At 40.2% G+C, this 17573-nt stretch overlaps 2 protein-coding genes across 2 annotated transcripts in view; both read right to left on the bottom strand.

The window, feature by feature from the left end:
- LOC149303886 (vomeronasal type-2 receptor 26-like) overlaps positions 1-10106 on the bottom strand; it is a 24130-nt gene extending 14024 nt beyond the window's left edge. Inside the window, exon 1 of the mRNA XM_089480305.1 lies at positions 10024-10106. The gene's annotated coding sequence lies outside the window, so the exon portion shown is untranslated. The remainder of the gene's footprint in view (positions 1-10023) is intronic.
- LOC149303885 (vomeronasal type-2 receptor 26-like) lies at positions 8713-17573 on the bottom strand. The gene is made up of 5 exons (XM_089480303.1): positions 17283-17573; positions 14514-15362; positions 12207-12434; positions 10024-10150; positions 8713-9623 (listed from the first exon to the last, which is right to left on the bottom strand). The coding sequence occupies exons 1-5, from the start codon at positions 17571-17573 to the stop codon at positions 8713-8715; spliced, it is 2406 nt and encodes an 801-aa protein (XP_089336429.1).

The raw sequence follows: 17573 nt of genomic DNA, 5'->3' as shown, positions 1-17573 counted from the left end.
TTTTTTCAAATGAGTTGTGCCTTCTTCTGATGTGACCAAAGTACAACAGCCTCAGTTTAGCCATCTTGGCTTCCAGGGAGATTTTCTGCTCAGTCTCTTCTAGGACTCATTTGTTTGTCTTTTTGGCTATCCATAGAATGCTTAGCACTCTTTTCCAGTACCACATCTGAAATAATTTAATTTTCTTCCTATCTTCTTTCTTAACTGTCCAACTCTCATACCCATACATGGTAATAGAGAATACAATGGCTTGTACCATTCTAACTTTCATGCTCAATTGTATATCTTTGCTTATTATTATTATTATTATTATTAACCTTTATTTATAAAGCACTGTAAATTTACACAGCGCTGTACATACAGTCTTTTTAATTAGACGGTTCCCTGCCCTCAGGCTTACAATCTAAAAAGACATGACACAAAAGGAGAAGGGAGTGGTGGTGGGGAAGGGAATGAGGTCCAGCAGTTCTTCTCTACCTCCAAGGCCTGGACCAAGGGAGATGGACTGGAGGGAGGACTTGGATTCTTGGAGCTAGCCTGCCTCTCTCTCCCTCAAGATGGTGGCTGAAGGGAGGGCTTGTGTTCTTCCAGGCAGATCTTTAGGATCTTTCCTAATTCTTTCTTTTATTTTCTATTTACTATTTCTATTTCCTCATTGTCCCAATTGAATTTGTGTAGATTCTTCATGGTCATTATTTTTGTTTTCTTTACGTTCAGCAGTAAGCTTGCCTTTGCACTTTCTTCCTTGATCTTCTTTAGTAGTTGTTCTCAGTCTGTGATGTTTTCTGCTAGTAGTATGGTGCCATCTGCGTATCTTAGATTGTTGATATTCCTTCCTGCTATCTTCACGCCTCCTTCTTCTGAGTCTAAACCTGCTTTTTGTACAATATGTTCTCCATACAAGTTGAGCAGGTAGGGTGATAAGATGCAGCCTTGCCTGACCCCTTTCCCAGTTGGGAACCATTATGTTTCTCCATGTTCTGTTCTAACAGTAGCCTCTTGTCCTAAGTACAGATTCACCATCAGTAATATCAGATGTGATGGTACTCCCATGTCTTTAAGAGTGTTCCATAGCCTTTCATGATATATGTAGTCAAAGGCTTTGCTATAGCCTATAAAGCATATGCTGATCTTCTTTTGGACTTCCTTGGTGCACTCCATTATCCATCATTTGTTTGCACTATTGTCCCTAGTGCCTCTTCTTTTTCTGAACCCCTCTTTGGATCTCTGGGATTTCTCTCTCCTTGTATGGTTTGAGTCTACCTTGCAGAATTTTGAGCATAATTTTGTTTGCAAGGGAGATTAGAGTTATGGTTGCCACAGTCTTTTGAGTCTTGTTTTTTGTGTCCCTCCCCCTCCCATTTGCTATTCCAAAGCAGGCTAATGTCAGGGGGCAGGTATTTTTATCTTTGTTATATTTGCATACTTATGGGAAAATAATAAAAATAAAATAATTTTAATTGCTGTAATCCTTTTTGCCATAATTATGCAAAAACAGGGAAATTAAAAATAAATCAATAAACCAACAGACAGGGAGTTAGCAGTGCAGTTCTGACAAAGAACTGAGGTGAGATAAGATTTTTCCCCCAAATGGTATGTTCCTGTTTCCTTTCATGAGGCGATTGCCATGAGACATGAGGCTGGTGTGATAATGTCCTTAGTTATTGAGCAGAACATTTACTATACTCTCAAATAAAATGTGTTTGGACAAAGATGACTGATCCAGTCCCAACAAGGTCTCACAGAAGATCCACTCAGTTATTTCATTTCTAAAAACTGTTCCCTCCCTCCTCCTTTACATTTTAGTGGAATGTGATGTGTAACCCCACCACCACTATTCTGTTCTGAGGAAAAGGGGAAGAAGAGAGAAGGAAAGCCTGTGGAGTCTTGCTGCAGCTAACAATGAACTTATAAATAGATTTCTGAGAGCTGCCCTCCCAAATTTATTTCAAAGCTGTACATATGATAAGGAAGACAGCATTGCTGACATAGGATGGAATATATCACATTGGAGGAAGAACAAGTAAATGCACCCCAATGTTATGAGTGATGTTAATAATCCCTATATTATTGCTCCCAGAATAGTGTGATGATCAAGCTGGCATCTGGGTTTGTGAAAAGTGTAGATCCTTTATATTCTGGTTGTGGAAGTTATTATTATTACTAGTCCAAATGCAGTAGATCCTTCAAGGTATTTTATTTAGGATGATTATTCAGGTTTAGTGGGTGGCTGTTTTAAGAGCTTATGACAACTTCTCCCCTTTCTTGTCTTGTTGTACGTTTATTTTTTCCAGCATCGGAATTGGCATTGGCATTGGGAGGCTGGTGAAGGAAGGCTGAAGAAAGTTGGACACAGTGTGTCTACAGTAAAGAAGACAATAAAGTTTGACCAGGGAAAGAATGGGCTTCTGCTCTATTCTAGGTGATGCTACTGTAGTTGTGTACAACAAGCAAGGTAAACAGCTGCCTCCATTATCACCTATTGAGCACGTGCAAAGAGAAAAGCAGAAGGAAAGAGGGAAAGCAGATTAACCTGCCTGACTAGCTACTCTGGCACACTGAAAAAGGCACAGATCTGAGTCTTGTCACCAAAATGGAAATCATAAAATGAGTGGTGGGCACTAAAAGAAAAAAAATCATTTTGGGATTCATTTTGAAAGAAGCTATCAAGTGATCTCTAGAAGATTACCTGGCCCAGTTGCTTCATTTCTCTTGTGCATAATGGAAGTTTTGAATAAAAGGTTTGCTGAAACATGATGAAATCCTCTTCTTTTGGGAGGGATAGGAACCTGTATACATATATTTATATTATTTGAATACACATCCCACTACTTTTTTGTTAGCTGCGCTATTACATTTTCCTTTGCAAGTACAATGTATCAGAACCAACATAGTGTAGTTGTTTGAGCATTGGTTTATGGAGAACAGGTTTAGAATCCTGGCTTGGCCATAGAAACCGAATGGGTGACCCTGAGCAAGTCACTCACTCTTAGGCTCAAAGATGGGAATTCACCACCACCACTAAAGAAGTGTGCCAAGAAAACTCCATGAAAGGGTCACCTTAGGATTGTCATAAGCCAGAAACAACTTGAAGGAACAACAACAGCAACAAAGTACAATGACCACTTCAAACGGAGTACGTGTGGTTTTCGTGGATTATGCATTGCTCATGGCAACACCATTGTAATGCGTTGTTCTTGTTGTTGTGTGCCATAATCAAACAAAAGAAGCATTTGCGGGATGGGGGTTTTCCTTAAGCAAAAGCTATAATGTAATGAACTCTCTACCATCCCCTCCTCCAGTTTTGGTGGTGAGGAGAGAAAAATTTAAAATATTCAGCTCTCTTTAGATCTCCAAAATCTTGCATTTAACAGTGTGGACCATAAAATGCCATTTGCTTTTACAATACCGTAGAACAAAAATGTGTTCTTCTTTGGAATAAGAAAGGAAAATTTGTTCCTCTCTCACTAAATATGACCTTGGCATGTTTTACTTTTACTTTTTCCAACCAGCCTTTCCATGAAGTGTTCAAGCCCTGATACGTTGATTCATTTGATATAAATAAGAAAAGGTCCTGAAACAGAGATCGACTCACTTTGGGTGGGTGCATTCTGGTGCAGTTCTTCTTCCTCTGCCACAAACTCCAAATCTGTGTCACGTGTGAAATATGGCAGCACTTCATTTCTTTCCTTATTTCCTTCCCTTGTCTTCCCTATCTGTCTGAAGCAGACCTTGGAAAATTACTTTCCCGAAACAATATATTCCCTACTCTTACCATATTGTTTTAAAAATGTCTGTCAGCCAAAACATTAAGAAAGAAAAACCTTTCTATGGAGAAAAAAATGGTGTACAACTCAAAACATGCCTGCCAAAATGCCTCTCGGGATGCCTTTCCAAAGTAGCAGCTGAAAAGGACTATAAGCCTTTATTCACTGCAGTAATCAAATCAGGAGCAATGCTCACAACTATAAACTTTATTTTGATGTTTACTGTAACTTTCATAATCTGGAGACTACCTACGTAAATATGTCTGCATTACTTATAGCATGTTAGTTCTAAGCTGTACTCTTATGAGTGGAATATTCTCCTTCTTCCCTCACCTCTTTGCTTTCCCTCTCACACATTTTTCGGATGGATCTGAGGAAGGAGGAATCTTTGTTACCAGTAAACTCCCTTTTTATAAGGATTTACTCTAATTTATTTTTTGTTGTTTTTATTTTTGATAATCATTTACCCCAGCCTGAACCACACTAATAGACTGCTTTTGATCATTCCCAAGCTAAACAAAAGCTTTATCTTTTGAGAAAAATAAAGATCCCTCTCTGCTACCAAGTCCACCTTCAAACATTCCTTGGAAATGTGGAAAGAATTTAGAAGGGGGAGAGATATAATATTGACCTCTTGATATCTTTAGTGTGATGAGACATCATAAATACTTAAAAACAATAGAAAGAGGGAATAGAGAAATAGAGTAGGTCCTTAAAACACTAGTTTCCTTTATGAAACTAATAATTATTATCAGACCCATTTTAGAAATTATAAATCAACAAGAAGAAAAAGAGCAACAATATCACCATCATCATCATCAACAAGAACTTACTAAGAAACTGTTCCTGAGGACTCTGGGTGTTTCTGAAAATCTGGCACAATGAAGTTTCCAAGTTGAATGGATACAAATTCACCAATGAAAACAGCTTTTGATGAATCATATGGATGAGCTTGAATGCTTGTCACCTCACTATGCTTGAAAGAGCCCAAACAGTTGCTGCAAGAATAACATGGTGATAGCAGCAACAAAAACAACCAGAATGCTAAGAACTCTGCAGCCAAGCACCAGCTGGACATCTTTATGCTAACCTTCAGAGACCAGAGAAAAAAGAGAAAAGTTTGTCTTCTCAGATCTGTCTGCCTTAGATTAAACTGGACTTCAGCAGGTTGTTTGGACAGCAGTCTTTATAGACTAAATCCACAGCATAGTAAGAGGGAAGAACTATTTCCACATTACTTCCGAAGACTGACTACCCATGGGGATTCAAAGAGTGGCAGTACTCAACACAGTCATTTTAATAATTATGGGGCAAATCATTTGTTTTCTTGAAATCCTCAGGTCCCAGGACAATCTAAGAAAATATGTTTCTTTTTCCCCCACGACTGATGATAGTCTGTTATTGGTCAGGTAAACAGCATAGAAAGCAACATTTGCAAGTTTGGTGTAACTTTCTCAATTCGCGAGAACTGGCACAGGGCCAGTAAGAAGAAAAAGAAGGAGAAGGGTATCCACTTTTCTTTCCTCTCTCTCAGTTCTGGATATCAGAGGTTTCCTTTGAGTGAGTCACATATTAGTATATCTATATCCTCAGATCCATCTCACTTTCTACTCTGACTACATTTAGTTTGTGCTTGTGATATTGTAATTTAAAACTATAATTTGAATGTTGCTAATTCCCTATGCCACAATTACTGCCATTACATTTGGTGATATACAGGAATTATGATTTACAAGTAACATCAGTACAAAAACGCTTACTATGAATTTAGTATGGTGTGGTATGTAGGCCAATTGGTGGCTGACACCTTGGCCGTGTTCCCACTACAAAAAAAATGTTTTTCTGATTGGTTTAAATGACCCTCATTCCCATTTGAAACTGGTTCCTGTTGCAATATTGATTGATTGATTGAGTCCTGTCGTGATAAAGCGAAGCAAACACACACACATAAAAATGATTTTTCCAGACACTATTTTCTAAGCAGTTCTTTTGTCGTTCAACAAGTGAGGACGACAGATTGAAATCACATCATTCTGGAGGGGAGGGAATAATGGCAGAGGGGTGTTTACCATCCCTCCTCAGTTTCTGGGAGATTTCACACACAACCCAGTGCTGCCTTTTTGTTTGTGGTGTGACCTTTCGGAGCTTGTTTTTTTAAAAAAAAAGTAAGAGAAGAATCAATTCATTGATTTTGCAACTACTTGCAAAAGCAAGAAGCTAGAAGAACAAATAAATTCCTTAATAAATTTATTTTAAAAAACTTACAGCATGCCATGCTTTGCCTTTCTCTACCTCCTCCTTGCAATGCACTGCACAGCCCCTTCCTCATCCTCCTCTCACCCATGCCTTCCCTTCCTCCCCCTTATGGCGTCTTCATCTCCTCCCCCCCCCCCATGCCATGCTATGCCATGTCATACATGGGTGCGCTTTACGCAGCTTTCAGCATACGCTGAAAGCCGTGCAGGGGGAAGAGGTAGCACATCCCATAGGGATGATTGGGGTGTGCACCCATGGCATGCATGTGCTGCTATGCCACCAGATGCATGAGCCCCATTAATTTAAATGGGGCTCAAGCATAGGTGGTATTTGCTTTACGTGGGGGAGTCCGGAACGGATCACCTGCGTAAAGTAAGGGTGCACTGTATATATCTATCTTTCTCCCTATCCCCGACCACATAAGATACAAACGTCAACTCTGGTTCAGCTATTGTATTTGACTTGTACTGCATTATATTATATTGTATGTTTTGTAATTTAAGGATAATTTTTATGAGGTTTTAATGTTGTAAATTTGTATGCTCTGTATGTATTTTATCTGCTGTGATCCCGCCTCGATCCATTGGGAGAGGCGGGAAATAGAAATAAATTATTATTATTATGCCATGCCATGCTCCCCCTTGCAACATCCTCATCTTCCCCCCCCCCCATGTCATGCCTTCCCTTGCCTTGCTCCCCCTCATGCCATCCTCTTCCTCCTCTTCTCTACATGCCACGCCATGCCTTGTCTTCCTTCCCTCACCCTGTCCTCCTGCTCTGCACCCCCCAGGCTTGTCAAAGTGCCTGCCAGTGCCCTCCCCCCACACAGAGTCGGGGCTCGTGTTTACATCACTGATTGACATGCATTTTGAAGAGGCACAACTAGTGGGAATGACAACCGTGCCAAAAAAGAAGTGATTACATAGGGCTAATGAAAAGAAAAACTTTCATAGTGGGAACGAGGGACCTTTTGGAATTGATTACCAACACGGAGAGAAAGCAAATTGTAAACCCAGTTTAAATTCTAAGTAGGAATGCACCCCATAAGTTACTGCCCTGGAATGTCAGCTTAGATAAAGTTTCTCTTGGTGCAAGTCTCAATTGAATCCTAGGTAAATTTCTTCCTTTCTCATGGAACCTGAAATTCTTGTGACTGGAAGGACTGGCAATTGCATTTGAAGTATTATGCATGCCTGATTCTAGATCTGATTATGCAGTAATTCTTTTTAAACTCATTTTTTACACTCTTGTTCCATAAAAAGCCTCTTGAACACATCTCCTTAAAAAAAGACACACCCACACAATGTCTCCATATCCAGAACTAATTGTGAGTAAAGCTATTTGTGAGGTTGTCTACTGTGTCATGAGAGCTGAATGATGATTGGCTAAGTTGCCCATGACATCATATAGCATCTTTCATTCTTTATCCAAATTTCATGGTTGCTCCAAGGTTGTTCTCTTTATTCTTTCATCTAGCTATTTCAGATGTTACTAGTCTCACATTATTTTAGCCTCTTGGTAAATTTGCCAAAAGATACTTCTATGACACAGGTTGCCAACCGTCATTGAAAGAACATATGCATTTTGCATTGTACCTTCAGATGTTTTAAACACATTTTAAAGCTTCTGTTTCCAAATTAGATGGCACTTTGATCAAAACTCTGGTCATTCATAGAATGTGAGTGGACAAATTCTACATAAGAGATAGTTGTCACTTTCAAAATCTCTGTATCCTGTCTTTTGTTGCTGCTGCTGCTGTTGTGTGCCTTCTGGTCGTTTCTGACTTATGGCAATGCTCAGACGAGCCTTATCATGGGGTTTACTTGGCATGTTTCTTCTGAGGGGGTTTGCCATTGTCGTACTCTGAGGCTGAGGGAGTGTGACTTGTCTAATAGGCAGTAGGTTTCATGGCTCAGTGGGAATTCAAACCCTGATCTTATTTGTTTCTTTGGGTAATACATGTCCTGCCTCTAGTCATTGTTTTATTCTTCCTATTCTATATACCTATTCTTAGTGTTTATTCTATTGAATAACCAGAGGACAGAGGACAACCAAACAAGGCATTTGAACATGGTGGCTGCTGCCAGTCTCTGGGACAGCCTGGAAAAGGAGACGACACTGATTCTTGGAATCCTTTTGCTTGCAGCCCAATGTCCTTTGATATATGCAAAGTATGAATATTTCAATAATAACAATTAATAAGAGACCAACTACACCTTGTGATAGATGTGTGGGATGTGTAAAGTATTTGACAAGCATCTGTAATGAGATAATAATCAAACATACTAAGAAATATTTTAAGATTTCCTTTGAGCTGAAGGAACTGTAATGGACTATACCAAGAGTGGAGAAACACACCATAACCACCACAGTATATCACAGAAGAACATGTGATATGAGATAGAACTAAGAGGGACTGGAATCCAACAATGTCTAGAGCAGTGGTTCCCAAACTTTAGTCCTGCAGACATTTTGGACTTTAACTCCTAGAGGCCCAAGCCAGCTTGGTCAACAGTCAGGAATTCTGGCAGCTGATATTTCAAACATATGGAGGAAAACAGTATAGGATCCACTGGATTAGAGGGACACACCATGCCTACTTTTGATGCACAGTACAAAACAAAACAACTACATAGTCAGAATGTAATTATACCTCAGGGGATAATTCCTGAGGATATGTCTTCCTTTCTCATCTATACCCACCCTTTTTACTTACCAGTTGCTCCCTGGTGTTCAGCTCAGGCCTCAGTAAAATAATATAGAGTTTGGGAAGAAAGATGCAGCCCAACAATCCAGTGCTAGAGGCTAAGATGGAGAAGATCTCCACAGCCACCATGTATTTCCCCTTTGTGCTCAGGTACGTGGGAACAAAGGACACCCAAACACTGCAAAAGACCAACATGCTGAAAGTGATGAGCTTAGCTTCATTAAAAGTGTCAGGCAGCTTCCGGGCAAAGAAAGCCACAGTGAAACTGATAATGGCCAACAACCCTATGTAGCTTAATACAATGTAGAACATGAAGTCAGAACCTTCGTTACATTGCACTATAATCTGATCCACCTGGGACTGCATGTCATATTCTGGGAAAGGGGGAGAAACTGCTAACCATGCAACGCAGATGCCGATTTGAATTAGAGAAGAGAAAACAATCACCAGCACTTCTAGTCTCTTTCCCAAGCAATTTTTGATCTGGTTTCCTGGCTTGGTGACCGTAAAGGCCAAAACGACAGTGATCGTTTTTGCTAATACACAAGCAACAGCAATAGAAAATATAATGCCAAAAACTATTTGCCTCAGAAGGCAGGTCATCTTTCCTGGCCTTCCAATGAATAAGAAGGAGGAGAGGAAACAGACAAGTAAAGAACAGAGTAGAATACATGTGACAGTCCAGTTGTTGGCTTTGACAATTGGTGTATTGTGATAGTGAATGAAGATCAACAACAGCAGAACAGTCATCACAGAAAAGGAAAATGCCACAAATGCCAGAACTGCTCCCAGTGGCTCCTTGTAAGATAGGTAGATTATTTCTTTAGGGATACATTGGTCCTGGTTCTTGTTTGGATACTGATCTTCTGAGCACTTCTCACATTGGTTAGCATCTGAAAGTCAGAGGCAAGGTCTCAGTACTCCTTGCATGCAGTTGACATCCATTGTTTCTATTATTGCAGTCCCCCAAAAGCTTTTCCCATGCTTGAAAAGCCATGGAATAAACCCGAATTGCATATGGGCTGTATATGGGCTGCATTTGCCCAGCCACGGGTGAATGCGATAAGCCCGTGCTTAGAGTAAGTGCACCCCTATCCGTTGACAAAAACAGGATTAGACAAGTATGATAATATCCTGTCTTAATAAGTGTTCATTTATGTTCATTATTATTATTAAAGTGTATTTATAAAGCGCTGTAAAATTTACACAGTGCTGTACATAGTATGTCCATAGAAAGAACAGCAATTAAAATTCACCTGGTTTTTACACTTTTGCCAGAAACTGTTCACTTACCAGTATTTATTGAAATCCTCCCTGCTGGGCACTGAACACAGTCATAGCAACAGACTTGCTTCCCCGGCTGAAGGAACATGTTCTGGCCAGGAAGACAGCTCTCCACACAGGTGGATTTGGGCACCATCTAACAAAGAATAGCACTTGAAGTGGGAAATGTTGAATGAAGCTTCAAAGATAACATTTCTACAGATCCAGCTGATCAGATAACACTTTTCAACAACAATATCAACACTATCAATTCACTTCATTTGGCCAAAGAAAATAAGGACAATAGCATCTACTTAGCTTCATTCAAGCACCCATCATGATAACAGCAAAAGGAGCTTTTTCCTCCTACACGGTTGTTTGGGTCCGATGAATGCACCTCTACATACTCTCCACTTCCCTGAGTATTTCTGACAAAATATTTTCTACAGGAGCAGGCTTTCAAAAGAAGAAGCCATACCATATGCAAGATTCAGCATTAAAAAATAATAATAATTAATGTGTCAGAAAGACAGGGTATCAGAGTAATAACCAAAATAACCTGTTCCTTTTGAAATGCAACATTCCAAGCTTTGCTTGATAGTATATACAGGGCACTCAACCCTACCACAGGCTTGCCATCCATGGATTTGAGCATCTGTGGATGGCAACCTCCATTGACTTCAATGACCGCGTGTCCATACGCCACCATTGAATAGCATAGGACCTGAAGTCCCTTGGTTTTTGCCATCCAAAAAGGGATCCAGAACAGACACCCCTCAATAAGAAATACCCACTGTAATATGATTTTCAGTTAATAAGCATGTTGATATTTACATTGCAGGCGCATCGTACTTATGCTGAAAGCCATGCAACAGGGTTGCAGCGGCACATACACCACACTGCATGCCATGCATGAGCCCCATTATTTTCAATGGGGCTCAATCATACACACTATTTGCCTTACACGGAGTGGTCCAGAACAGATCCCTCGCTTAAGTCAAGGGGGCACTGTTCTATATTATGATTTTTGACATTTGTTTAATATTTGTAATGCCAATATAGTAGAATCATAGAATTGGAAGAGACCACACGGGCCATCCAGTCCAACCCCCTGCCATGCAGGAAATCCAAATCAAATCATCCCCGACAGTTGGCCATCTAGCCTCTGCTTAAAGACCTCCAAGGAAGGAGACTCCACTACACTCCGAGGGAGTATGTTCCACTGTCGAACAGCCCTTACTGTCAGGAAGTTCTTCCTAATGTTGAGCTGGAATCTCTTTTCCTGCAGCTTGCATCCATTGCTCTGGGTCCTGTTCTCTGGAGCAGCAGAAAACAAGCTTGCTCCCTCCTCAATATGACTTGCTTTCAAATATTTAAACAGGGCTATCATATCACCTCTTAACCTTCTCTTCTCCAGGCTAATCATCCCCAGCTCCTTGAGTCATTCCTCATAGGGCATGGTTTCCAGACCCTTCACCATTTTAGTTGCCCTCCTTTGGATACACTCTAGTTTCTCAACATCCTTTTTAAATTGTGGTGCCCAGAACTGGACACAATATTTCAGGTGGTTCCTGACCAAAGCAGAATACAGTGGCACTATTATTTCTCTTGATCTAGACACTATACTTTTATTGATGCAGCCTAAAATTGCATTGACTTTTTTAGCTGCCGCATCACACTGTTCACTCATGTTCAACTTGTGGTCCACTTGGACTCCCAGATCCCTTTCAGATGTAGTTTCATTCAGCCAGGTGTCCCCCATCCTATATCTGTGCATTTCATTTTTCTGCCCTAAGTGCAGTACCTTACATTTCTCCGTGTTGATTTTCATTTTGTTAGCTTTGGCCCAGCTTTCAAGTCTATTCAGGTCATTTTGAATTTTGATCCTGTCCTCTGGAGTATTAGCTATTCCTCCTAATTTGATGTCATCTGCAAATTTGATAAGTATGTTCCCAATTCTGTCCTCCAGGTCATTGATAAAGATGTTGAATAACACTGGCCCCAGGGCAGAGCCCTGTGGGACCCCACTGGTCACTTCTCTCCAGGATGAAAAGGTGCCATTGTTGGGCACCCTTTGGGTTCAGCCAGTCAATCAATTACAAATCCATGTAACAGTGACCTTGTCTAGCCCACGTTTTACAAGCTTGTCTGCAAGAATAGTATAAATATATTGTTTACAAGTCTGTGATTATGAAGGGGGGAATCATTCCTACCTTATTGAACTTGTGATTCCACACAATAATATTTCCAGGAAAGTTGAATTTTTGTTCTCCAGCATCTTTGGAGTCTATTGTTGCAAGTAGAATTCTCCGGAAAGATTCATTGGAGTATGTGACCAAGTTGATCAGATCATATCCTGTTGTCAGATCTGCATTACCATCAAAAAATATCTCTTCACCAGCACTATTATTAAAGTGAACATTTTTCAAGAAGGAAAGAAGCTGAAAGAAAGGAGAACAAGTTTACAACTCTGTAAAATGATGAAAAAAGGGATACATATGTAGCCCCTTTCCCCCACCCAACCACTCAAAATAAAGACTGTTTCTGAATGTTTCTTGGTCTCTAGTGGCATCATCCATTTCCAGATTCCTGAAATCAACTTATGCGTAGACCAGGTTTTCAGCTCTGCAGCATGACAAATCAACAAACTGAGCTTGGAGCCTGCAGCATGCAGTGAGAGTGATCCCCAAATCAGTAGTTTCAGCTGTTTTCTAGTGTTGTTAGCTGGCCTTCTGCAATGCATTCTGCATCAGGCTACCTTTGTACCAAGTCCAGAAACATATGGCAGCCACTGATTCAGGTACATCCAGGAGTGATCACTTTACACCAATCTTAAAATTACTCACTGGTTGCCAATTAGTTTCTGGGCAAAATACAAAGTGTTGGTTATTACTTTTATAGCCCTATGTGGTTTGGGTCCAGGTTACCTACAGGATTGCTTTCTACTCTCACTTGGACTTCTGTAATGCGCTCTACATGGGGCAACCCTTGTACCATACCCGGAAGCTGCAATTAGTGCAGAATATGGCAGCCCGACTGGTCACTAATACACCTAGGGCCAGTCACATAACACCAGTGCTCAAAGAGCTGCACTGGCTGCCTATTCGCTTCCGGGCGCAATACAAGGTGTTGGTCGTTACCTATAAAGCCCTAAATGGCTTGGGCCCAGGGTATCTGACGGACCGCCTCTCCCCATATAATCCGCCCCGCACTCTCAGATCATCTGGGCAGCAACTTTTAAGAGTTCCGGAGGCTAGGTTAGTTTCTACTTCCAAGAGGGCCTTTACGATCTCGGCCCCCAGCCTCTGGAACTCGCTGCCCACAGAGCTCCGCGCAGCCACCTCCCTACCCCAATTTAAGAAGGGGTTGAAAACCTATTTATTCGAGCAGGCCTACCCCTGAATACTTCCCCCCAGATTGTTTATTCACCCCCCTCCCTCTGCCAGCACTGCAGACAAGCATGAGGTTGTAATGTTTTTAATATGTTTAGGTTTTTACTTGTGATATGGCTTTTGTATATTGTATTTGTTTTGGTGTTTATTGTATTGTATAATTTTGTTGTGCACCGCCCTGATTTGAAGAAGGGCGGTATAAAAATAAAACTTTATTATTATTATTATTATTATTATTATTATTACTGTACAATCAGCCCTGTACACCCAGGTCCTCTGGGAAGTACAGGGCTCCAACCAGCCAGGACTAGACTGATGACAGTTTCCCAGAGGACCTTTTCATCTGCTTCCCCCAGATTCTGGAATGACCTGCCAGAAGAAATGTGGCAGCTGCAAATGCCGACAGCATTTAAGACAACATTAAAGGCACATCTTTTCCAGCAGACCTACCCAGTCAATTTTAAATGATGACCTTTAAACTGTATATTTTAAAGAATGTATTATATGAGTATATTTTAATTGTTTTATACTATTGTGTTTTAACTGTTGCTTTTATATGTTTTCTTTTTTAAAATTGTGTTTTGTATTTTAACATATTGTACCCTACCTCAAACTTCGAGGACAGGAAGGACAGAATTAAAATGGATGATGATGATGATGATGATGATGATGATCTGCCCATCAATTTATGACAGACACTCCCCAAATGAAGAGTGCATGTAGATCCTCACTGTTCAAAGGGGCTGCTCTGCTCTGTGCTTCCTAGCCTAGATTGGGGCTTTTTAAAAAAAAAAAAAAAACCCTTTCCCAAGTGGTGTGTGAGCAGCTGCTGTTGCTTTTACAACACTGCTTTGAGCACTATCACTTTTTCAGGGTGCCACTGCTGACCATTCAGGTCCTCCAAATTTGGATGCAACTGCTGCCATTTCAAGTCTCTGCTGCTGCCTCAGTTGCCTTGGTTGCCATTACCTCGGTCAAGTCTCATCTCTAGTTTCTTGTCTTTGTTAAGCTGTTCTTATTTATTGATTTTTTTTCTTTTGATTATATTTCATTATTTGTTAATATTTAGAATATTTTCATTGTAATCATTTATAATGTTCTCCCATTTGATGCTTGACCCGTGACTACCTGCCAAGGCTGGGCTTTCCAGGGGCTCCAGCCATTGAAGAAAGCTTTCTGTTTGGATGCCCATGAATACATAGTATGGAGAGCATGTGCTACAGCATAAACAGCATTATAGATATTATAGCTCTGGCCAGAAAGCCCCATTTCAAAAACAGTTCCAGGAAGGCTTCCCAGCTTCTCCTTGCCAGTACAGTTTCCTTTTTTCGGTAGATAGAGGTTAAACTGCGGGAATGAACAAAGAAATGCACTAGCCCAGAATGGATGGGTGAAATAAATATTAGAGAGCAGTGGATTTATGCTCTCAGCAAACTCTTGAAATCCTGGAACCACATTTGTATGCAGCTGGAATAATAAGGTGCCATTGAAAGACTTAGTGGTGAATTTCCTCCCAACTGCTAAAGCTGTGAAATCCCATTCAGCTGTTGTGATCCACACTCTCTCTATAGGATCCATATAATCATCTTCTTTAGAATTTAAAACTAATTGTAAACCTTCCAAAGACTGGCTGTCTCCATAGACAAGAATCACATTGGTTTCACTCAGTGAGAGTGATGATTGAATTGGTCCAAGTTTTTCTTGAGCTATTATGTCTGATGAAAGTGCTGTCACTCTTGGGATCACCATTGTCCAAGCAAGGCAAATATGACTCTGCAAGAGCTTTGGCCTCATGGTTCGAAGAAAGCGTTCTCCACTCTCATCATCTGCCACAATGAGGCCAATCCATTTCCACCCAAAATGCTTGAGAAGCTGAAGAATCCCAGCATACTGAGAAGCTTCATTTGGGACCATCCGGTAGAAAGAAGGAAACCCCCTTTTGTCCTTCAACACTGGATCAAAGGCACCATAGCTGAGCTGAAGAGAAAGACATTATATTATTTAAACTGAGAAAACAGTATCATTTGCAAACACAGACTGGTTTATCTCAAATACTTATCATCTCATTTAATAGGTTATTCCAGAAATGTGACATTAGGATGGTTAACAGATCAGTTTTAATTTACTTCACCTGGCCAGGACTAGTCTAGCAACTGTCACCCAGAGGACCTTTTTGGTAAGCCAGTCTAGACTGTGGAATAACCTGCCAGTAGAGATTAGACAGCTAAAAATATTGTCTGAATCTAAAACCGTATTAAAGACCTATCTCTTTTGACAGGCCCTCCCAGTCAATTTTGAACTGTGAATTTTAAACTGGCCTATTTTAATTTTATGTCTGGAGCATTTTAATGGATAATGACTATCCTAATACTTTGTTTACTTGTTTTAATTATGTGTCTAAATGGTTTCATGTTTTTAGTTCTAGCCATAACTAAGCATTTCCCTATGGTTCATTTCATGGACCCTTTTGTACAAAACTTACTTAGAATCATAACTGGAAGGGACCAGAAGGGTTGTCTATTCCTACCCACTGCCATGTCCAACATACTAGTCAAACACATTGTTAAAGTATTCCTGAGAAATAGTCATCCAACCACTGAAGGCTTCCAAAGAAGAGGAATCCATTACCCTCCAAGGCATTCTATTCCACTGTGGAACAGCTCTTACTGTCACAATGTTCTTCCTAATGTTTAGGTGGAATCTCCTTCCTTTCAGTTTGAAGCCATTGGTTCATGTTCTAGTCTCCAGAGTAACTGAAAATAAGCTTGCTCTATCTTCAACAAGGCAACCCTTCAAATATTTAAAAATTACTACTATATCACTTCCCAATCTTCTCTTTTCCAGGCTAAATACATTGCCAAGTCCCTACACTGTTATCATTTGTTGCCATTTTCCATGAGAAATCTGGCATGATTTGTTTTCTTCTCAGAGAATGTTTATTTGTTCATGCAGAACTGGTTAAATACTTGTAAGCATATCTACTATAAATATTCCACACACATTAAACATAATCTAAGATTTGATTTTAGAAGAAATAAAGTGGTAGCTAAAGTATGCCAGTAACAGGAAAAAATCCATTATGTATTTGTGAATCCATCCAATCAGAAAACAGCAAATTCTGTGTGTAAGGTGTATTGAATGTTGATGCAACTGTCATCTGTCATTCTCAACTGTCAGTCCTTCAGAGAGAGAGTGAGTGTCAGTTATGACAGTTGGTGTTAGAGTAACTGCCTCTCTGTTTTGTTGTTATGGTTCTTTGGTTGGCAAAGTAATTTATTTATTAAAGTAACTTATTTATTAAAGCCCTCATGTAGAGTGAAGGCTTGAAGTGCTCTTGTCATTATTTCTCAAGCCGGGAGCTTCAGGTCGTTTGCAGTGGTGAAGGATTATTTTCCTTCTTGGCCTGAAAACCTTTGCAGACATCTCTGATTCCTTCTCCCTGGCGTCCTGTCGACGTGGTTCAACTCTGTAGGTGGCTGTGGTGGACACAGCGCGTCTTTCCACGCCCTAACAAGTCATACTACCTCCATCTACAAGGCTCTGGCCTATTAGGAAGAGAATTTCTTTCCTCAATCTCTTTTTTCCATTTTTTCACTTTTTTCTCATCTCTATCTTAAGCAGAGCTTGGAATGTTTCTTTGTATAATCCATTCCACTTCTAGAGTTTGTTTTTAAGCATTATGGTATCTGTCAAACCAATTTTATGTTTCTCATGAAACTCAACAGGCAATCCACACTCAGAAATGTGGGAAGGACTTTCTATATCACTTCTGGTGGTTACATAGTAGCTTGACAGTGGTCCAAACAGAAGTGTTGGGAGAGATGGAATATTTCATGTTTCCGTTGTCCTTGGACCTTAAGCCATCTCTGGGGTCCATCTATTTTTCTACAAACATACCTGGGGAATTTTGTAGATATTGAAGATGTTGTTCATCTGGACAGAATTTGGCGAGGTGAGTCCTCCAATGGCTGCCATTAAGTTATTCACCTGCCCACACTTGAAATTCACTGGATTCCCTCGTCTCAAAAACAAAAGCTTAATGGCAGCTGCACAGCTTCGAAATGAATTAAAAGCATTGTCATAGATCTTGAATCTTAGTGTGGTGTTGGGCAGCAGTTCATCATTCTTGTTGATTTCTTGTATGGCAAAAATGAAAGCCAGGATATACTGGTAGTTTTTAGGGATCAT

The sequence above is a fragment of the Sceloporus occidentalis genome, unplaced genomic scaffold (genome assembly GCF_023333645.1).
Source record: "Sceloporus occidentalis isolate IW3139 unplaced genomic scaffold, rSceOcc1.0.p SCAF_14, whole genome shotgun sequence".
NCBI classification, from domain to species: Eukaryota; Metazoa; Chordata; class Lepidosauria; order Squamata; family Phrynosomatidae; genus Sceloporus; species Sceloporus occidentalis.
This window is presented reverse-complemented; position numbering and strand designations above follow the sequence as displayed.